A 23,397-nucleotide genomic window follows, 5' to 3' on the forward strand; every position below is an offset into this window, starting at 1 on the left:
GAGAGGATTTCTCCTTGTTTCTGCCAAGTTTTCCTTGGTTACCAACCTGGGACCCCTTTTTTGTTAATTTTTCAGACTAGGGGCTCCTGGATTATTCACATAGTATAAATTCCAACCCCCAACCCAAGCGAGGGCAGACTCGTGGTTATGAATTCCATGATTCTTTGAAGTGGGAGCTATTGGAGGAATGGAAATTTAAGGAATAAAAATAAAAGGGGGCACTGAACTCCTGGATTTAATGGATTATCTTTGTTGTTACTTGTGATAAACCAGGAGCACAAGCTGGGATGTGGTGGTTCTCTAGGACATATGTGATTTAGTCACTATGTTTTTTGGTCCATAGGAAGAAGTAGGGGCAGGTATGCTGTTCCTATTGTGCAGAAACAGAAATTGAAGCCCAGAAGAACAATGGGCCTGGACCTAGGTCCTCTGGGGACTCTATTATGTTTTTCCAAAGAGAGATAAGAGGACAAACCTTCATGAGAGAAAGGCAGGCAGTCTACATCCATACATTACTGCCCAATTCCCAAACCTATCTCCGGATCTCTCCACTTCCCTGACAGTCTGGACTCCGTCTCAACTCTTCACAGAGGAGAAAACAACCCATGTTCACGTATGCAGTATTTTAGAGTTAGAGCATTTTTATATATGTTTCTTGTTTTCCAGCAGTGCTGCGAGGCAGGTGAAATGAGTACTCCGATTCCAGTTTTAGAGATGAGATGTCTGATGCGGTTTGCTCTGAAGGCCACACATTCAAATGGTATATCTGGGGTTCTAACTCATGTTCTTTGTCATCCCAAGCTTTGGGATCAGACAGGTACTTAGAATGTAGATAATGGCTGCTTTTTTTTTTTTTTTAGTGAGGTGAAATTCACATGACATAAAATTAGCCATTTTAAAGTGAACAAAATGGAATTTAGAGCATTCACGATGTTGTGCAGCCACCACATCTAGTTTCAAAGCTTTTCATCACCCCTTCCCTGAGTTTTTGTGCAGAATAGAAGAGAATCTGTGTAAGACACCCAGCCCAGGACCTTGCCCCTGGTAGGGGCTAGATGAATGCAGCCTGTATAACCAGACTCTCTCTAGTTCTCTCTCAGAAACCTGGTAATGTAAAAGGAGGAATTCTTTCCTAGATTTAACACCTTGAGAAAATCAGGTTGAGGATATGTGAAGTATTCATGTCCCAATCCTTTTTTTTTAAATGACATTTCAAAATTGCTCTCTTCCAGGAAACTTTTCCCAAGAATCTCTTCCTATTCTCAAACAATCAGACACATTTACCTACCAGTGCCCCAGTACTGAATTGCACACTGTCATGGAGCTTCCTGTCTTTTGAAGGAGTTTGTCTTCTTGGCCATGCCGTGACACGCACAGCCTTGGAGGTACCACAATACTCTACATTGTCGTGGGCACAAAACAGGCGCATAACAGGTATGTGTTGGGTTGTATTGAATGCTGGCCAGCCAGCTCCACAATTCCAGCCACCACCTGCTGACCAGTGTTTTGCCCACATTTAAAATAATGGGTTTGGTGACTGTGGATGTGCTCCTCCGGTGCTGGGCTGGAGCCTGACGTGGGCCGGCCTGGGCTCTGGTGGGCCATCACTGGGGCAGCTCTGGCTGAGCCAGGACCTGAAAGTCTCCAGCTCCCACACCTGCGCCACACAACAGATGGAAGGTGAGAGCTTCAAGCAGGCTAACCCAAGAATAGAACGGCTTTGGCCTTTATTTAAATTTGCTAATTACAGGAGCATAGGCCCCAGGCCCCAAGAAGCTGTGAATGTATTTGGCTTCCTATCTCACCAGGTGTTGAAGCAAGTGCTCGCTGTGGTGGCCAGGGGTGGCTGAGGTAGAGAGCTGATGAGGAGTGTGGCTGGGGAATTTAGGATGAGTGCCTGTACACAGCTGGGGGGCCTAGAAGCCCATAGTGTTCAGGTTTATTGGAGGATTTTCCCTCTGGCGACCTCGTATGGCTCTCCATGCCATCATTGTGCCGACACCAACTGCAAGCCCGCCTCCTGCTGCCACTGGCACAGCCCAGAAGATCACCATGGGGCCTGCTTCAGCCTGGTCTTGGAGTAGCTGACTATTCCTCAGGGTATAGAGGTAAGGGCTCTCCTGTGGAGGAGGGAGAGGGTCAGGGGTTAAGGGCCTCTGAAAACCATCCATCTGCCCACTTTAGGCTTGTGTAGTCCCTACCCTGGGGATGGTACATTTTCACATTTCACGTGTTCACAGCACATCCCTGTTTGTACAGCTCCTTCATCTACACTGTGCCCAGACCTTCGGAAAGAGGATGGGTATCCAAAGTGGTCAACACCCTCCTATAACTTCCTTTTAGTTTCTTACCCGCATCTCTTCTCCTGTCAACTCAATTTTGAAAGATAGGGAACTGATAGGGACCAATGGAAGAGAGTCGTGGGGAGCTGGCAATGCCCCCACCTCTGTTTCCTCTAGGTGGACAACTATCCCCATCTTCCCATCCCAGGAGGGCTGGGGGAGCAGGGAAGGTCAGTGCGGAAGGACAGCTGGTTCTGTAGTAGATTAGAGAACAAAAATGAAAAGGGCCAGGAGAGGAGGCGTTTGGGCCTGCCTCCCTGGATTCTTTCCCTCCTCTCAGGGAACATTAATGGAGTGCCTGCTACATGGAGTGTGGAGCCCTGTGCTAGGAGCTGTGTGAGTGCCTGAGGGTTAAGACACAACGTTTCTCATTGTCCAGCCGGGAGATAAGATGTGTTCAGAAACAATCACATCACAAAGGAGCCTGGGTCAGTTTCTTATGAGAGGTGAAAACAAAAAAGAGACCAACGCAGGTGTGTGTCTGGGGGCAGGAACAGTAGGGTGAGATAAAGTGGGACAGTAGCCGGGAGAGGGCAACATCAGGGCCTTGAGGATGTGAAAATTTTCCATTGGTGGAGCTGGGGGATGAGCCTCCAGGAGGAGCAGATGGCAGAAGTAGGGCTCGCCTGGGAAGCTGCTCCGTTTTCTAGGAGCAGAGTGTGTGTCTAAGGTGATAGAGGAAGGTGGGCCTCCCTTCTGGACTCTCTTCAGTGGGCAGTGAGGTCTGGGGAAGGGTTTCAAGCAGCCTTGACAAGACTGGAGTTACTTTCCAGGTAGGCCACTCCCTGTCTGGCAGTGATTATAGGATGGACGGAGAAGGGAGAGAGAAGAGCTGGGGAGGAAGTTAGGGGCTTTGTCAGTGGGCTGGGTGAGGGCAGTAAGGGCCTGGAAAATGGCAGTGGTAGAAAGGGAGGAAGAATCTTGTAGGCTCCTAGAACAGACAAGGAGTCTTATTTCTCTTTGCCTCCCAACCCCCAGCTCCTAGTAGTGTGCCTGGCGTGGGAGAGTTCCTGGATGCATGTTTAAGACAGGATGTGTCAGATCCTTCAGGGGTAATGGGTGACTCAAGGTTCTGGCCAGTGCTCACCATCTGCCTCCCTTGAGTGCTCTCCCCACTTTCTCTCTCCCCTCACTGCTGCCTACACCCTGAGAAACTGAGAAGTGTCAGGGGCAATGAAGAGAGGTGACATCTGCGAATGGTGGCAGTGAATGAAGGTGCATGATGATAAAGCCTCCCAGGGGACTTTATGCCTCCAGGTAGCTGTGTTACACCTCCCCCTCCCAGGCATCTGTTCCACACTAGGAGGGCGGGATCTTTACTCACAGGAGAGGGGCATTTGAGTTTGGTTCGGCTGTGCGTGAAGTTGTTGGAGGTTGTCTTTTGGCCCACTGGTTCCAGCTGAAGAGAGAAAAAGAAAACCTTGATTCCCTCCAAAGCTGGGAGAGACCTCCCTGTTGGAGGAGCATCTCACACCAGATTCCCTCCCTTTGCAAAATTGACACCAGCAAAGAGGCAAGACCCACAGCAGACACCAGCAGGCCTGGGGCGGGGCCAGGACCTGACTTCTGAGTGACAGGTCAGAGTCCGTCAGAGCAGGGTGGGACCCTGAGTCTGTGTCTTGGATTTATGGAGGAGGACACTGAGGTCCAGGAGAGACTGGCCCAGAGGCCACAGCAAGTGTGTGGAGGGGCAGGGCCCAGGACCTCCATTTCCTGCTTCTCTTGTGGGTGGCTGGGATCACAGACACTCTACATTTTCAGTTTTATAAAATGGTGATAATCAGGTTTACCAACTTCCTGAAGTGACTGGGGCTAGTCAATTTCAGGAAAACTTTGAAACCATATTGGTTACCCTGACATCATTACTACACTTGGCTTGTCAACCTTAAGAAATTGGAGTTTTCTCACATGAGCTACTTTGTATGTTTCTCACATAAATGAAAAGGTTTACTTGAAACATTCCTGGAAGCAACTGTGGTTCAGAGAAGTTCTGCTTAATACTTTTGATGCTGGGACCCTCTGAAAATGAGCTGGAAGCTGCTGTCAGCATCTTTGGCCATAGCCTGCCCCCTGACATGTGGCCAGCACCAAGAAGGATAGACTCCTGCATTCTCACCTATTCATACTCCGCCCTGCGCTCTAGCCTGCACCCATTTTATAATCTGCTTCCCTTCCTGTTCCTGATCTCATCAGTTCTTGACCCCAGGTACTGCCTTTGAGGAAGTGAAAGTATGATAAGCCAGCTAATTACCACACCTGGCCCTTGACCTTGCTTTTTGTTGTCTTAAAGCCTTTTACACCTGTTCCTTAGTAACACAATTGGAGGAGGAAGTGCTGCTCTGGTCCTAGGAGAGACACCATGGTGACTAGACAGAGCACAGGGGGCCTGTTGGCTGGGGTCCTGGATCTGCTGATAATGAGCTGTGCAGTGCTAGGCAGGCTCCTGAACTGTCCCAAGGTTAGAGGTGGGGCATTAAACCCTATCATGACAACTCCACCCTGGGTTGTTGTGAGCATCAAGTGAGAAGATGAAATGAAAGCACGTGTGAGCAGGATGCAGCTTACGTATGTAAGAGAGTATTATTTCTACTTACTTAGAACTCTTGTAACAGAACCACCTAGGGACAGAATGGATGCTAAAAGTCAGGTTGGCTGATTCCCAATGATATTCCAGGAATGCAAGAACTAACTGGCACAGAGGAAGGTAATGGTCATGTGGGTTTGATGACTGCACCAGTTTCTCCCTTCCTACTGCTTCCTTGCTATTGGTGCACGACCTGCTCTGTCTCTCATCCTTTAACCGCCCTCTCCTTCACCCCATGTCTCTCTATCTCCTTGGCCATTATTCTTCATAACTCGAGGAAGAGTTGTTTGTAGTTACTGGTTGCACTTCCCAACCTCCCGTTCTCTCTAACGTCCATTCCAATCAGTCTTCAGTCTCTGTCACTTGACTGAAGCTCTGGTCAAGGTCACCAAAGGCCTCCATATTGCCAGGTCCAATGGTCACTTTTTTTGCTTGCTTGACTTTTCAGCAGCATTTGTCAAAGCTGATGCACCTCCTCAAAATACTCATTTCTCTTGGTTCCCTGGACACGGCACTCTTCTTGTTTCCCTACTACCTCCCCACTCTCTCCTCACTTGTGGCTGGTGTCACAAGATGGAAGGAATGCCCTAGGGCTCAGTAGTTGGTCCTACACTCCTTTCCACCCAGTCTTTCTCTAGGAGCACTCAGTGAATCCCATGGTTTTGAATACCATCTCTATGCTAATGACCCCCACAGTGTTTTCTAAATCTCCACTCCTGACCAACTCTGAGCTCCAGACCCATATATCGAACAGCTTACTGGATACATCGAGGTGGATGTCTGGAAGGCAGCTCACACTCACCACATCTAAAATAGAGCTCCCCCCCACCCCCAAGCCTATTTCTATCACCTCAATCATCCACCCAATTTCCTCAACCCCAAACTAAGGAGTCGTCCTTTATTCCTCTTTTACCTCATCCATCAGCCAGTCCAAAACATAGCCCAAACCTGACCGCTTCTTTCCTTCTCCATGTCGTCACCCAGATCCCAGCCACCTTCATCTCTCACCTGGACTCCAGCAGGTCTTTCCAATTCCACCCCCGCTTCCTCCCTTCCGTCTCTACACAGCAGCCAGGGGTGAACCTGATCATATGGCTCCCCCGTCAAAAGCCATCCAAGGGCCTGGCACCTGCTCTTGCCCACCTCTCTGACCTTGCTCACTTCCCTCCAGTCACACTGGCCTTTATGTTCCTTAGACACTTCAAGCTCATTCCTGACTCCGGGCCTGCACAGGTCCTATTTCCTCTGCCTGGAACATTCTGGCCCTAGACCTCTGCGTGCCTGGCAGCCTCTTGACATTCAGTTCTTAGTTCATGTGTCACTTCCTCAGTGAGGCCTCCTTCTCCCCCACCTTTATGCTCTGTCACATCACCTGCTTTAATTTTTTTAAGCCCTGAATGTGGTCAGAAATTACCTTGTTGTGGTTTTTTTCTTAGTCTTTTCCCTCCTAAACTGTAAGCCCCACGAGAGCAGGGACGTTCTTTTCCCCAGCACCTGGAACAGCACCCACCACATAGCGGTGCTCAGTAAATAGTTGTTGAGTGAGTGGGTGGATGAAGTGGAGTCATAGACACCTGAGTGGAGAAGCTCAGAGGGAGGAGCCTGGGGCTGGACACAGGAAGGGGAGTGGTTTTTCCTAGAACCCACCTCTCCTAAGCCAGTCACATCAACGACGTGGCAAATGACAGGACCAGGAAAAGGTGGGTGCAAAGGGGTTGGGTGGGCCTCTAGCCTTCTCTGGGGATTCAGAGAAGACATCCTGCAGGAGCTGGCATCTTTGAGTTTTGAGATAGATAAGAGTTAGCCAGAAGAAGTTTGGAAGGGCAGTCCAAGATAAGGGGATGAGCAAGAGCAAACACACAGAGGCATGAGACAGCATGGGTGGTGTAGGAAACTTCACTTCTTACTAGATTTCCAAATGCAAATCAGAGGGTGGTGGGAGTGGCTGCCAGAGAGGTTAATTGGGGCCAAGTTCCAGGCCTGCTGTGCTATGCTAAGGGTCTTGGCCTTTCTTCAGGGAGGGGCAGGCCTTGGAAGATTGAAAGCAGGGGTGTGACTTGGTCAGATTTTCATTTATACAATGAATAGATTGGTTGCCCTGTGGTGAATAGATCTAAGGCAGTGGTTTGCAAACCCTGAGCAATAATATTACTTGGGGAGCTTTTAAAACATACTGAACCCTGGTGCTACCCCAGACTAAGTCAGAATTTCTGGGGATGAGGGCCAGGCACTGGAGTTTCTGTTTTTTGGTGTTTTGTTTTTTTAAGTAAACTTTTTGTTGAAGCTAATGTACACATAGAAATGAGTACAAATCATAAGTGAGCAGCTGATAAATCATGATAAAATGAACATACCCATGTAACCAGCATCCAGGCCAAGGAATAGAATATTACCAGCACTCAGAAGCCTCCCTGCTACCCTCTTCCAGTACAACCCACTCCCCAATGAGACTATATATTAATTTGCTTAGTTTTGACGTTTATATATAGTTGCATGTTGTTGAAGTTTGTTTATTCTCATTGCTGTAAGGTATTTCATTGTAAGAATGTGCCACAGTTCATCCATTCTATTGTTGGTGGACATTTAGCGACTTTCCTGTTTGGGGATTATGAATAGTCTGCTATGAAAATTTTCATATGTATCTTTTGGTGAACCCGTGTGTACCTTGCTGTTGGGGATACACCTAGCAGTGGAATTCTTGGGTCACAGGGAATACATATGTTCAGCTTTAACAGATATGCCAAAGAGTTTTCCAAAGTGATTGTAGGCGCTAATTGTTTTTAAAAGTCCTTAGATGATTCTACCATACAGCTAGAGCTGAGAATTGCTATCCTAATGGCTGTAAACCTGCAGACAGAGACACCAATCAGGCTAGTGTTGTCACCCAGCACCTGGGGAGATGCAAATGTTAGCTGAGAGTGGGATTTTGACAGGAGGCAGCAAGCAAGAAGTAGTGGAATAGTTACCAGAAGAGAGAAAGAAAAACTTTGCAAGAAGACAAAAGAAGAAAAAGGAAGAAAAAAATTCCCTGGTGGTGCTGGTGTTTCTGGCTTTGGCTTTGGCTTTGCAAAAGTCTCTAGAGGAGGCGTAATCTGTTCAGAGAGGAGCAGCAGAGGATGAAACAGTTTAAAGTGCGTTTGTTGCCACGGTAGGGTATCCGGGAGGCTTCAGCCAAAGCCTGCAGACACTATGTCATAGGACTCTAATTATGAGACGTGAATTCACCGGTTATATATATGCTTCTCAGGTTGGGAGCAGGGAGGCAGGGTGGTGCTGCCAGGACACTAGGAGATTAGACCTGGGTTCTAATCCCTGCTCTGCCACTAACTGGCTGTGTGATCCTGGGTAAATTGCTTCATGTCTCTGTATTTTAGTTACAGAGTATTCTGGCTAGATGACTTCTAAGATCTTTTCTAGTTCTGATACTGGTTCAAGACAAGGTTGACATAAGGGAAGCCATATTGTAGAGAAGAAATCCTATTGTAACTTTGAATGACCTCTGGTTAACTAGCCCAAATATGTTGTGGATTTTATGGCCCCTCCTAGCTGCTATAAGTTGATAACTTTGTTCTCTTGAGTTCCTTAGGAACGTGATGACCCCCTGGCAGAGAGTCTATGCTGATAGCCATCATCAAAGACAACTGAAAGATCAGGGTATAGGGTGTTGCTCTGGTCTCGGATGCATATCCAGTAAAACCAAGGACTATCAGGAACTAGGACCAGATGTCTGCCCCCACCTGGAGGTCAGATGGATGCCCCACCCGGAGACCAGCCCCATATATAACTGGCCTGTAGTCTTTGTTCTGGAAGATGGTTTTTTTTTGGACATTAGTCGGCCATCTTCCCTCTTGCTAGCAAGCTGTAATAAAAAGTCCTTTCTTTCCTACCACCTTGACTATTAGTGTCTTGTGGTGAGCAGAAGGCACCCTACCCCCTTGGGCAGTAACAGTTCTAATGTCCTATTATTTTAAGTCACTCTAGGGGTGAAATTCCAGTAAGAAGATGATCCCAAAAGTTGGTATGATGCAATAGCTTTATATCTGAGATGGTTCTGGGTGAAAACACTTGACTCTATAATCATTTCTCCAAATTATATAGCAAAGGATAAGACTCGCTTAGATGATTTGTTTTGTTTTGTTTTGTTGTTGTTTAAATTCGGGATATGGCGGAGACAATGGCTGGGGGAGCCATGGACAGTCTTGTAGTGTTACCAATATGGCTCCATGGCAGTGTTTACCTTTTGTTTTCAGATCTAAACCCCTCCCACTTGCCTTTATGTATAAAAGCCTCACATCTGGGTCGGTGGGGAGGACTACTGAATTTCTTTGGAAGAGAAGGTCAGAACCACATTAATTCATGCAGAAAGAGACAAGTGGGCCCTGTTGTGTTCAAGTCATCAATATGGCCATTGAGCCCCAGGAGACTCCTGGAAGATCCTGGGCATTAAAGCAAGCTCAGAATGCCACCAGGTAGGAAGACCACACCCTGATGGAAACGCTGGGAAGGAAAGGTTAAGGGCTTAGCATTCTTGGCCCTTCTTGGAGGTCTCCGGGGGATAAATGGGACTGCACAGATAGCCATTCCTTGGGGGAATTTTGAAAGGAATGAAGTCACATGACTCAGCTACTGAAGGACAACTGGACTTCAAAACAAAAATTTACAAAGGAAACTAACTGTTCCCAGGAATTACACGGTGCAAACCGTGGTTAAAAAAATTACTGTGGAGGTTGGGCGGGAGGGAACTCAAAGATTGTGATTGCAATTCAGAGTCCTGGGCTGATGGAATTTGACAAAAGTTTTAGGAGTGGGCAGAATGTGATGTCAACAGGAGGAAAACACTAGAAAAACAAAAGCAGAGGAAGGCTGAGTCTGCAATTAAAGAGGCCAAGGATAAAACCTGCTTACACGCTGTTCTGGGAAGAAGAGGTTGCTAGAGAGGAGGAGGTGGTGTAGCTAAGGAGAAAGTCAATATTGTGAGTCAGCCGAGTAAGATACCGGACACAGTGGATCAGTTGACAGGTGTGGGAATATTTGCACAGCAGTGGTTGGCAGAGACACAGCGGGCCTGAAACTGCAATAAAAGGAGGGGGAGTGTAGATTGTTTAGTTACCGAGGGAAAAATAAGGGAACACGCTGGTTTGGGTGGGGACTGAGTTACCTGCTGAGCCTAGATCAAGAGAAGCCATTGGACTGGAAAGGCACTTCATTTGCTCTGCGTAAGAGGATGCAGCTTTTGGGCTTACTGGTCAAGCTCTGCACCAACATAGCTGATTGTCCAGTTGTGAGTGGCCAGTCATGAAGGACAGAGACGGGGCACAAGGCCAGGTATCCCTGTGGCCCCTGGGCTGTATGTTCATTTCATAAGGTCCCCTTCTCCCCCATCAGAAAGGACTGGAATAGGTGGCAGCCTGGGAGAACAGGCTGGGTGGCTCTTTTCTTTTTGATGTTTAAAGAAACGATAGCTGTGAAATTGTTGAGACTGGAGTAATGGGGCTGACCTATGTTGAACGCTAATTATTGTGCCGGGTACTGTGCACACATTGTCTCAATTTTCTGAGATCTGTGTCATTTTCATTATTTTTACAGATATCGATACAGATGGCCAGAGAGAGATCATTTGCCCAAGGTCACACAGTAATGGGTTGAAACTGATATTTTCATCTAGTTTATCTGATTACAAAGTTATTCCGCACGGTACTGGGGCATTACCCAAAGAATAGAATCCATCAGGACAAATGAGATGTATCATCGTTTTGAGCTTCGGGGAGAAAAGAGCTATGTCAGCCAGTAGGTTTTTCTTTGTGGGAAATTGACTCAATATCTTTGGGTTGGCCCCTTGGCCCTCAGGCACTCACCATGTTGTTCCAGAGTGCGATGGCCATCTCGGCATGACCGCGTTCTGAGAAGTGGAAACAGTCTTCGGAGAAGAAGGTGAGGTCAGCATCCCCTCTCTGTGACCAAAGGCAAGGGGATTATATTCCTGGGAAAAGGGCATGGCTACCTGCCCCCCACCCACCCCTGACAGTGCCCTGGGCATTTCTCCATTCATCCTTTCAACTCTGCTGCCAACTGGCTCAGATATTGGAGGAACTCCCCACTTTCGGAAAATGTTTTTTAAAACAGACTTGAATTGTAGCTACCCACAGTCCATCCTTTTTCCTTCAGCATCCTTGCCCTAATAGTTGAAAAAGAAGAATATTTTTAGGGAGCTTTCCACTCTATCCCAACCCAGTAAATGGCAGGGCCATGCCTGGGGAGCTTGGTCGCTGTTGGTTTTCTCCTTTTCTTTCCAAGTTCCAATCATACCGAGAAAAAAAAGGAGGAAAAGCAGAAAAAGCAGCCCCTTGAGAGCCCTCTTAGAGAGAGACGGTCAAAAAAAAGCCCACGTAGAGAAGGAAATACATTGCCTAAGAAAGGCCTTTACACAGTCCCTCCCAGAAACACCTGTGGCTTACATCACTCAGGGGGACAAGAGTGTTCTGGAAGAAGGGCTGCACGACCACTGTGAAGTCCTCGCGCTGCAGGTACTGGTGCTGGTAGGAGAACCTGGTGATGCCACTCTGGGGGTGAGGAGAGAGGCTGCTAAACCCTGCTGGCACAGCTGGACGGACAGCTTCTAGTCCTGCTGTTTGGGGCTGGTTGTGCCAGGGCCAACCCGCTCTAGACAAAGGTGACTTAAAGGGACTACTCTAGTGCACGTGCATGCATTTAGCCTGCACCCATGTATGACACCACCCTGTTCCGTTCTGATGTCTCTGTAAAACCAGACTTCTTGGGCCAAAGGCCTCCCCTGTTCTCACTGCATGAAGAGGTAAATTAGAACACGGGGCTTCAGTTCCAGCTCAAGTGGGGAGCATCTTAATGCCCGCTCCCAAAAATGCCCATGAACTTGGGGGATGAGTATCCATGGTTGTTGGATTTATTAAGTCCCAAAATGTGGCTTGTAAAAGGGATAGACTAGATGTGCTTATCTTCAAGGAGCTTATAATCCATCTGGGAAAATGAGACAAGATGTAGGAAACGTGAGAACAAGTGAAGTGCGGGGTGAAGTTTAGTCAGGGGAAGCTTCTTAGAGGAGGTGAGACGACATGTTGCGTGCATGAGATGGATGAGTTGCAGAAAGTCTCGGCATGGGCATGTCAAGGGATGGGACAGCAAGAGCGGAGCTGGACATGAGAAGGAGTGTGCTGGGGAAGCAGGAACGAGACGGGGAGGATCATCTGGGGTGGAGGTAAGTAGGGTGGGGGCTCAGCCGTATGTTCTTAAGGAGGCAGGGAGACAAACTGAGGTGAACACTACCCTCCCTCATCTGGGTGAGGGGGGCGCCCCTAACCATGGTTCTGGGTGCAGGGTGATGTCACTACATGGAATCTGCTCTGGGAACCGAGGTGCTGCTCCCCTGCTCACCTTGACCCGGGGCTGGGAGCTGGGGATTCTCCCAGCTTCTGCTCTGAGATTTCTCACTCCCCTTCCCAGCCTTGGTATTTGATTCGCCTGGATAAATGTTTCAGGGGCTGTGATCTGCCTTTAGGGAGCGGCCTTCTCTCAGCTAAAGCCCTGCTGAACACACGATTTTGAAATCCTTGCTCTGGGCATAAAGAGGGCTCCCAGCTGGGACAGGAAGAAGAGGGGTACAGCCTCACCTGGAAGTTCCAGTTCACTTTCTTCAGCTCTTGCATCTCCAGGGAGTTGTCCTGGGAGCGTCTGAGGCAAGTGCAGTTGCTCCTGTGAGACAAGGAGTCCTGTGTAGAGGCTCCCTGGGGTGGCCTAGCTCTGTGCCCCCAGGAGGCTGACCCCCTCCCTGCCCCTGCCCCCCCCAGGCCTGGCCCCTGTGCTGCCTAACATGGGATGGTGGTGAAGGAAGTAAATTATATTAAAAATTTAAAAGTTAATACTTTAGAGACAGGCACCTCCACACCCTAAGGATTCCTGGTATAAGGGGGAACGTTTATCGATCTTGACTGACTCTATTCATAGAAGACTCGCCCTAAACTGTTCGGGGAAAATTGAGAACAAGAGAGTGCTCCAGAGGGATAAGTTTGGGAGGGTCGGGGTGGAGGGGGTCCAGATGGGGACGCGTGTGTGTAACCTGATAATTGCTTCGCGCCATAGCAATTTGCGCCATAAAATGTAACTGTTTAAATGTTTTAAATTAGCCAATCATGTAAGACCGCGCCAACCTTTTCCCGCTTTATGCTTCTGAATCTTATAAAAGAGCTTGCCCCTTAAGGTTCGGGGTCGACCCCTCTGTCTCTTGCGAGAGATACGTGTCGACCCGGAGCTCCGCTTAATTAAAACCTCGTGCATTTGCATCAAGCTCGGTCTCCTGTGTCTGTGGGTCCGCGCCTTCCCGAGACTGGAGTTGGATTTCCTTTTTGGAATCCTACATTTGGGGGCTCGTCCGGGATCGGCGCGGTCACCCCAGACTCCGAAGACCCCTTGGAGGTAAGCCTGAGTGACTGGGTGTGTGAGTGTGTGCGGCGCCGCGAAGCATTGCTTTGGTCTCGGTATCTGGGCAGCCGCCGCTTCGGGCCGAGAGGGCCCAGCGGCTGCAGTGGCAGACGTGCTGGGAACTGCAGGCTGCAACCCTGGGGGACGCCCCAAGGGACAAGGGGAGTCAGGAAAGCCTGACTACCCCCTTTCAGGTAGAAAAAGAAACGGCACTCTTTTTCCCAGGGAGGACACGAAAACCCCTCCCGTCTGAAACCGCCTTCGGTTGGCTTGTACAGACACCAACCGGGCAAAGTTGTTTTTGTCTTGCTGTGTTTTTGATGTTCATTGTTCTGTTTTTGTTCGTTACGTGGACCTCATTTGACGGGATGGGACAGACTATGACGACCCCCCTCTCTTTTACCTTAGACCACTGGACTGAAGTGAGAGCGAGCGCACGATTTGTCGGTAGAAATAAAAAAAGGGCGTTGGCAGACTTTTTGCACCTCTGAGTGGCCCTCCCTCAATGTGGGTTGGCCCCCTGAGGGGACGTTTAATCTAACTGTTATCCTCGCGGTGAGGGCTATTGTTTTCCAGGAGAAACCGGGGTCCCATCCTGACCAACGACCATATATTACAGTGTGGCAGGATCTGGTGCAGAACCCACTCCCGTGGGTTAAGCCATGGGTAAAAGCAGAAAAACTAAGCCCCCGAGTCCTGGCGCTGCAGGATGCGGAGACACGGCAAAAATCGAAATCAACTCGAACAGCGGAGTCGGAGACCCCTTCGGCCCCCCCCGGGGTCTACCCTGAGATTGAGCCTCCTCCCGAATGGCCCCCTTTCTCGCCTCCCCCTTACCCCTCCCCCGCTCCAGGATCGCAATCAGGACGGAGGGCGACTGGCTCGGGTCCCTCCGCTGGAACCCGAAGCCGCCGCGGAGCCACTCCGGACGGGCCTGATACCACGGTGGCGCTCCCGCTAAGAGAGTATAGAGCTCCTGCGGGGCCCAACCAGCTGTCACCCCTCCAGTACTGGCCTTTCTCTTCCTCAGACCTGTATAACTGGAAAAATAACCATCCCCCCTTTTCAGAAAACCCCGCCGGATTAACCGCCCTGATAGAGTCCCTAATGTTTTCCCATCAGCCCACTTGGGATGACTGTCAACAGCTCTTACAGGCACTCTTCACCACGGAGGAGAGAGAAAGAATCACACAGGAAGCAAGAAAGAATATCCGAGGCACCAACGGGCAGCCGGCAACGATAGCTGAGGCGGAAGAAGGGTTTCCGCACAACCGACCCAACTGGGACTATAACACGGCTGAAGGTAGGGGGTCGCTGTCCGCTTACCGCCGGGCTCTAGTGGCGGGTCTCCGGGGAGCCGCAAGGCGGCCCACCAATTTGGCTAAGGTAAGAGAGATTCAGCAAGGACCCACTGAACCCCCCTCCGTTTTTCTAGAACGATTGATAGAGGCTTACCGCAGGTACACGCCCTTTGATCCGTCCTCGGAAGGGCAGAAGGCCTCTGTCATTATGGCCTTTATTGGACAGTCAGCCCCAGATATAAAGAGGAGATTACAAAGGCTAGAGGGGCTGCAAGACTACGACCTGCGGGACGTAATAAAGGAGGCTGAAAAGGTGTATCATAAAAGGGAGAGTGAAGAGGAAAAGCGCGCGCGAGAGAGAAGGGAGGCTGAGGAGAGGGAAGACAGGAGAGACAGGAGACGAAAAAAAAAACTAACTAAAATACTGGCCGCAGTGATAAAAGCGACAGGGCCAGATCACAGACAGTCAGGGAACCTGGGCAACGCCCCACGACCAGGCTCACGCAGACGGCAACCCTTGGAAAAGGACCAATGTGCCTATTGTAAAGAGAGAGGACACTGGGCAAGGGAATGCCCCAAGAAAAGGGCCACACCCAAGGTGTTGTCTTTAGGAGAGGACAAAGAATAGCGGGGACGGGGCTCGGGCCCCCTCCCCGAGCCTAGGGTAACCCTAACTGTTGAGGGGACCCCTATGAGTTTTCTGATTGATACTGGGGCTGAATATTCAGTACTGAAGCAACCTTTGGGGAAATTAAAAACTAAAAAGACTCTGGTTGTTAGAGCCACTGGGCAGAAACAATACTCATGGACTACTTCCCGGACAGTGGACTTGGGGAAAGGAAGGGTGTCCCATTCCTTCCTAGTGATTCCTGAATGCCCGACCCCGTTGCTAGGTCGAGACCTTTTAACCAAACTGAAAGCTCAAATAGATTTTGCTCAACCTCGGCCTACAGTATCCTGGTCCGCACCTACCACCATGATATTGGCCCTGGAGCTAGAGGAAGAATATCGGCTCCATCAGCAGCCTAAGCCTAGAGCTCAGCTCAATACCGATAAGTGGCTGATCGAATTTCCAACGGCATGGGCTGAAACCGGGGGACTAGGGACGGCTACGAGAATTCCCCCAGTCGTGATAGATCTTAAGGCCGGAGCCCTCCCGATAAGGGTGCGTCAATACCCAATAAGCAAAGAGGCCAGAAAAAGAATCCGCCCCCATATCCAGAGGCTGCTCCAACAAGGAATCCTGGTTCCTTGCCAGTCTCCTTGGAACACCCCCCTCCTGCCTGTAAAAAAGCCTGGAACTAATGATTATAGGCCGGTCCAGGATTTGAGAGAAGTAAATAAGAGAGTGCAGGATTTACACCCTACTGTGCCAAACCCATATAACCTACTCAGCTCCCTCCCCCCATCATGAAAATGGTACACTGTCTTGGACCTGAAAGATGCATTCTTCTGTCTACGGCTTCACCCAAAAAGCCAATTACTTTTTGCTTTCGAGTGGCGCGACCCTGATATGGGGATCGTTGGACAACTGACTTGGACAAGACTACCTCAAGGTTTTAAAAACTCCCCTACCCTGTTTGATAAAGCCCTCCACAGGGACTTGACTGATTATAGGGTTAAAAACCCTCAAGTGACTCTTTTACAGTATGTAGATGATCTACTGTTGGCGGCGGAAACCCCGGAAGACTGTGAAGAAGGGACCAAGCGCCTCCTGGCCGAGTTGGGTGAGTTGGGATACCGGGCGTCGAAAAAAAAGGCACAGTTGTGCCAGGAAAAAGTAGTCTACTTAGGCTACACACTAAAGGACGGCCAAAGGTGGTTAACCGACGCACGGAAAAAGACTGTGACCCAGATTCCGGCCCCAACCTCCGCTCGCCAGGTAAGGGAATTCCTGGGGACAGCCGGCTTCTGCCGATTGTGGATCCCTGGGTTTGCTACCCTGGCTGCTCCACTGTACCCATTGACTAAGGAAAGTGGGAACTTTGTCTGGACTCTAGAGCACCAGAAGGCTTTTGAGACTCTAAAACGGGCATTATTAGAGGCACCCGCGTTGGCCCTACCAGATTTGACCAAGCCCTTCACCTTGTATGTAGATGAAAAAAAGGGAATCTCCCGGGGAGTCCTAACTCAAGCCCTTGGGCCCTGGAAGCGCCCAGTCGCATATCTATCAAAAAAACTGGATCCGGTAGCCAGTGGATGGCCCTCCTGCTTAAGGGCAATCGCCGCCACTGCCCAGCTGGTAAAAGATGCAGATAAGTTAACTCTGGGCCAACAGATAACCGTAGTAGCCCCCCATGCCTTAAAAAGCATTATCAGACAGCCTCCAGATCGATAGATGACTAACGCCCGGATGACTCACTACCAAAGTCTGCTCCTAACTGAGAGAATTACCTTCGCCCCACCGGCCATCTTAAACCCGGCCACACTACTGCCCGAAGCAGATGATGAAATACCTGTTCACCAATGCGGCGACATCTTGGCATCAGAAACGGGGACCCGACCCGATCTGCCGGATGAGCCATGGGCTGGGGCCCCTAATTGGTACACCGACGGCAGCAGCTTTATGGCAGAAGGTAAGAAGATGGCTGGGGCTGCTGTGGTAGACGGGAAAAAGACTCTGTGGGCAAGCAGCTTGCCGGAAGGGACTTCTGCACAAAAGGCTGAGCTTATCGCCCTGACACAGGCGTTAAGGTTAGCTGAAAATAAGACTGTGAATATATACACAGACAGCAGGTATGCCTTTGCTACTGCCCATGTTCATGGGGCTATTTATAAACAAAGAGGGCTGCTTACCTCGGCCGAAAAAGATATCAAAAATAAAAAAGAGATTCTGGGCCTCCTAGAGGCTATACATTTGCCTAAAAAGGTGGCAATCATCCATTGCCCAGGTCATCAGAAAGGCACCGACCCCATAGCTCAAGGGAACCGCTTAGCAGATTTGGAAGCCAAGCGGGCGGCACTAGGACCTATGGTCCTGACTCTCCAGGGAGCTAAGGTCAACAAAACTGTCTCCGGTGGGGAACTAACTAAAGAAGAAAAAGTCCTTTCCGTTGCAGAAGGGCGAGAATATCTATCACATCTACACCGGCTAACCCACTTGAGCCCTCAGAAACTAATTAAAATTATTGAGGCCTCCCCGTACCAGGTACCAGATTTGAGAAAGGCGGCTGAGAAAATTTATAAAGATTGTAGAGCTTGCGCTCTCACAAATGCTGCAGTTACCAAATACCGCACTGGACATAGACTCCGGGGAGATAGGCCCGGAACCTTTTGGGAGATAGACTTTACTGAAATCAAACCGGCCCGGTATGGAAATAAATATCTTCTAGTATTTGTAGATACCTTCTCGGGATGGGTAGAGGCTTTCCCCACCCGAAAAGAGACTGCCTCTGTAGTAGCCAAGAAGATATTGGAAAAAATCCTCCCGAGATTCGGGATCCCAAAGGTAATTGGATCTGACAACGGTCCTGCATTCGTTGCCCAGGTAAGTCAGGGACTGGCCAGTCAACTGGGGATCAATTGGAAATTACATTGTGCTTATAGACCCCAGAGCTCAGGCCAGGTAGAAAAGATGAATAAAACAATTAAAGAGACCCTAACTAAATTGTCCATAGAGACCGGCGATAGTGACTGGACAGCCCTCCTGCCCTTTGCCCTGTTCCGCGCCCGGAACACCCCACAGGGACCCTTAAAACTTACACCCTTTGAAATCCTCTATGGAACCCCTCCCCCTTTGGCACAAATAGGGATACATGACCCTGACATTATACCTTCTATACCTTTGTCAGCCCGCTTAAAAGCACTCGAGGCCGTCAGGCGCGACATCTAGAACCAGCTAAAAGAGGCCTACCAGCCTGGTGATCTGCTCATCCCGCACCAATTCCAGGTTGGGGACTCTGTCCTTGTGAGACGACATCGGACGGGGTCATTAGAGCCACGTTGGAAGGGGCCCTACGTGGTGCTCCTCACTACGCCCACAGCAGTCAAGGTGGACGGTATAACCTCTTGGGTTCACGCCACACACGTAAAGAAGGCACCCCAGAATGCAGCAGATCTCTGGAAGGTGGAAAAGACTGATAACCCTCTTAAGCTGCGTTTGCGTCATGGGAACGGCGAGCAGGTCGTCCAATCCTAATCCCCACGCTCCTCAACTGCTCACGTGGCAAGTCGTCTCCCAGGTAGGAGATATAACCTGGTCAATCCAAAAAACTGCTTCCCCTTGGACATGGTGGCCAGACTTACACCCTGACCTTTGTAAACTGGCTATAGAAACCCCTGACTGAGATTTCATGGGTCGACGAAGGGGGGCAAAACAAGCCGGAGGATGCCACTCCCCCCATCGCAAGGGTAAACTAAAGGCATACCCCTTTTACGTGTGCCCCGGTCACCACAGACCTCGTTCAATTGACTCCTGGTGCGGGGGCAAAGAAGACTTCTACTGTAAAAACTGGGGATGTGAAACCAGTGGGACTACTTATTGGGAACCCTCCTCTTCTTGGGATTTAATCAGGGTTAGAGCAAATTATAGCCACCAGATGAGTCGGGGCTCAGAATGCAATACCTGGTGCCACCCCTTAACCATTCAGTTCACAGGGAAGGAAAAAACAATTAAAACCTGGATCGGGAATGGTCATTCATGGGGAATAAGATTGTACAAAGAACGATACGATGATGGCCTGACCTTCTCTATTAGATTAAAAATAGAACCCCCCGCCAGCAGACCAATAGGGCCAAACGGGATCCTAGCCGATCAGAGGCCCCCTCTGTCCCAAAAATCCCCCGCCAGCAGACCGATAGGGTTAAATAGCCCCAAACCCCCCCAGGTAAAATCCATAACCCTAAATGGGGCCGTAGATATGGTCACCAGATCTGCTCTGCGACCACCATCTACGCCACCTCCCGCAGTACCTACTGAACAAAGATGGCACAGACTGTTTAACTTAGTATGGGGAGCTTACTACGCCTTAAATGATTCCAACCCTGAAATGACTGAATCATGCTGGCTATGCCTAGCGGTCAGCCCCCCTTATTATAAAAAAATTGCCACCATGGGGGTCTATAATAACACCCCAGACCACACGACTTGTCTTTGGGGCAAAGAAGGGCGGCTAACCCTAACGGATGTGTCGGGGACCGGTTCAGGACTATGCTTAGAAAAAATTCCCCCAGGCTACCAAGCTCTATGTAATAAGATTAAAGTCAGCCTTCCGACTACTCCTGGTCATTTTTTGGTACCAGGACCCAATAGGTGGTGGGCCTGCACCACGGGCCTAACCCCCTGCATCTCAACTAGCGTATTCAATTCGTCACAAGATTTTTGCGTGCTTGTGCAGTTGGTGCCTAGAATTTATTATCATACTGCCAATAGTTTCGAAGATAAATTTGACCAGAGATCCAGATTATGGAAAAGAGAACCAGTATCCCTCACCCTGGCTGTACTCCTGGGACTGGGAGTTGCCGCGGGCGTAGGGACTGGCACTACGGCCTTAGTCACAGGAGAAAGGGGATTAACTGCCTTGAGCAATGCTATAGATGAAGACCTCAGGACTTTAGAACAGTCCATCTCTAAATTAGAAGAGTCCCTCACCTCCCTGTCTGAAGTAGTGCTCCAGAATAGAAGAGGATTAGATCTGCTGTTTTTAAGAGAGGGAAGACTTTGTGCGGCCCTTAAAGAAGACTGCTGTTTCTATGCAGATCACACAGGGGTAGTCCGAGATTCAATGCAAAGATTAAAAAAAAGATTAGACATGAGGCAGCAAAGCAGGGAGGCGCAACAAAGCTGGTTTGAATCCTGGTTCACTAAGTCCCCCTAGATGACGACCTTACTATCCTCCCTAGCAGGACCCTTGCTGATTCTTTGTCTACTTTTGGTCTTCAGACCGTGTGTTTTCAATAGAATTACTGCTTTCATAAAAAAAAGGGTCAATGCGGTGCATGCTATGATGCTCCAACGCCATTACCAAGCTCTCCCACACAATGAGCCACTGATAGTAGACACCGAAAACTAAGTTCTAAGATTAGAACTAGGGACAAAAGAAGAAGTGGGGAATGAAGGAAGTAAATTATATTAAAAATTTAAAAGTTAATACCTTAGAGACAGGCACCTCCACACCCTAAGGATTCCTGGTATAAGGGGGAACGTTTATCGATCCTGACTGACTCTATTCATAGAAGACTCGCCCTAAACTGTTCGGGGAAAATTGAGAACAAGAGAGTGCTCCAGAGGGATAAGTTTGGGAGGGTCGGGGTGGAGGGGGTCCAGATGGGGACGCGTGTGTGTAACCTGATAATTGCTTCGCGCCATAGCAATTCGCGCCATAAAATGTAACTGTTTAAATGTAACTGTTTTAAATTAGCCAATCATGTAAGACCGCGCCAACCTTTTCCCGCTTTATGCTTCCGAATCCTATAAAAGAGCTTGCCGCTTAAGGTTCGGGGTCGACCCCTCTGTCTCCTGCGAGAGATACGTGTCGACCCGGAGCTCCGCTTAATTAAAACCTCGTGCATTTGCATCAAGCTCGGTCTCCTGTGTCTGTGGGTCCGCGCCTTCCCGAGACTGGAGTTGGATTTCCTTTTTGGAATCCTACAGTGGTAACACACAGGTGCCTCCGCAACACAGCTTTGGCTGACTCTTAGATCCAGGTCACAGACCCATAACTCAGGGGCATGAGGTCTAATTGGTGCTTGTTGAGAAAGAAGGTGGACGAGTTGGCACCCAATGCCTGGGGCTCCTTGTGGACAGGCTGCCCCTTCCCCTTCCCAAGCCTGTGGCTCCTGGGGTTTCTCCAGGGAAGGGATGGGAAGGGTGGAATTTTGGGAAGACTGCCATGATGGCCCATTCTTTCTTTGTCATGTTCCTGAGGCCTCCCCATCTCTACCTCCAGCTGCTTAGGACTCTCTCTCAGGGCTCCAGAGTGGAGAGTTGCTTGGGAAGCTGGGGAAGGTCAACCAGCTTGAGATAACCTGACAAGGTAGAATGCAAGACCAGCCGACTCTGCAGGAGCAACTTCTATCCCCCAGCCAGTGGCCACTCCACCTGAGGGCCAGGTTCCTAGCAAGAATGGCAACCACCTGGTCACCTTCCCAGCAAATCCATTAACTCCTCAGCCCCCTGTAGAATCTCCTCCCCCATAGGAACAGTCACAGGAATGGTGGGTGACCCTCTGGCCTCAGAAGATGGCAACTTCCTGCCAGGGTCACAGCTGAGCTTTAATATATTCCAGTCCCCAACAGGAATTCTCATCTCGCACATCGGTACCTTAGCTCCAAGCCTGGCTTTCAAGGACAGTCCTATCAACAATGTTATAAAAGCTACTATTTCCTTAGAGCCTACCCTCCAGGAGCCAGGCACTTTACATGTATTTTCTCTAGACCTCACGTCTACTTTGCAAGGAGATTTTACAGGTGAGGAGCAAGAGGCCCAGAGAGGATATGTGGTTTGCGCAAGGTCCCACAGCTCCTAAGCTCATTGCACTTTGCTGCTTCTCAAACATGGAACAACTCACTAAAGTTGGAGTCTGGGATCATAGACAATGTCAGGGGGCCTTAAGGATTATTTAGTCTGTCTCTCTCACTTTACAGAAAAGCAAATTGGGGTCCAGAGAAATGAAGTGACTTGCTTACAGTAGGCATTCAGTAATATAGAGGCGTTTCCAAATGGTTTTCCAAGCCCCTGGCCAATTGCTGATGTCCAGCCCTCTGGCCAGGACGGTCTGGCTCTGCCTGCATCTGTGTCATCTGTTGGTGTCTGTGAGCCCTGCTCTTCCCAGGTGCCCTCACCCTGGGACTGTGACCGCCTACTTACAGAGCTGCCAGTGACATGTCACATTTCCCACCTTGGCCCTGGTACAGGCTAGCCAGCTCCATGACCTCTACCACATTGACGAAAGCCCTTGGAAGCTGTGGGGAGCAGAGGGGTGGGCTGCATTAGTCCCCAGGCAGTTGGGTCGAGGGGGTGGGGGGAACTGGTTGCTGATGGAAGGAGCTTAGGGGATCATCTGCAATCCAAATCCTCCCTCCCCGATTTTACCAATAAAGAAACTGAGGCCCAGAGAGGGGATGTGACTGTATTATCTCTCTGAATCTTCTTTATTGTCCCCACTTTATAGATTGGGAAACTGAGACATGGAGAAGTCACATTGCTAGTAAGCCACAGCGCCTGGCTACAAACCAGACCAACTGGCTCTAGAGGCAAGCTCTTTGCCACCAAACAGTACGGTCTGATCCAGTTAGAATTTCCCCCGCAGAGGAGCTCAGAGGTAGCCTCCATCCCATCCCGGTGCCTGCTCATGATAGGGCTCTGCACAGGGTGCATCTCACTGAATACAACTTGCCTAGACGCACCCGGGGAGGCACCCCCAGTGAGGGAGCAGACAGGCACGTTACTGGCAGGAAATGGGACCGAGGAACGCGCTGCTGCTCTTTCCTACCTCATAGAGGATATCCAGGGCCTGCTGGATGTGCTGAACATACTCCTCCTCTGAGTAGGCCTCCTGTGAAGAAAGAAGGGGGCTCTCCTCAGGCCCTGGGTTCCACTCTGAGAGGAGGACAAGAGTGGTCCAGTGCCCAGCACAGGAGGGCCCTAGGGCCTGGGATGGTGGCAGAGGGGTACAGAGGGGTTTTGATGGCACTGGATGTGCCGGGAAGCCCAGTCCTTGTTCCTGGGGGACACAGAGTCTCTTGTAAGAAGTCATCCCTTGACCCTTACTAGACATAT

General features: G+C 49.7%; 1 protein-coding gene across 1 annotated transcript in view; it reads right to left on the minus strand.

Annotated features, from left to right (window-relative positions):
- Positions 1–1,708: 1,708 nt before the first annotated feature.
- The window catches only part of PLB1 (phospholipase B1), a 127,034-nt gene continuing 105,345 nt past the window's right edge, over positions 1,709–23,397 (minus strand). The window contains exons 52-58 of the mRNA XM_014781358.2: positions 23,111–23,173; positions 22,486–22,580; positions 12,570–12,651; positions 11,382–11,486; positions 10,782–10,877; positions 3,667–3,741; positions 1,709–2,120 (exon numbers count right to left, since the gene is read on the minus strand). Of these exons, the coding sequence (XP_014636844.2) occupies positions 1,917–2,120; positions 3,667–3,741; positions 10,782–10,877; positions 11,382–11,486; positions 12,570–12,651; positions 22,486–22,580; positions 23,111–23,173 (720 nt within the window). The 3' untranslated portion in view covers positions 1,709–1,916. The remainder of the gene's footprint in view (positions 2,121–3,666; positions 3,742–10,781; positions 10,878–11,381; positions 11,487–12,569; positions 12,652–22,485; positions 22,581–23,110; positions 23,174–23,397) is intronic.

This window comes from Ceratotherium simum, chromosome 11, assembly GCF_057802395.1.
Source record: "Ceratotherium simum simum isolate JZ-2026a chromosome 11, ASM5780239v1, whole genome shotgun sequence".
In the NCBI taxonomy this organism is placed as follows: Eukaryota; Metazoa; Chordata; class Mammalia; order Perissodactyla; family Rhinocerotidae; genus Ceratotherium; species Ceratotherium simum.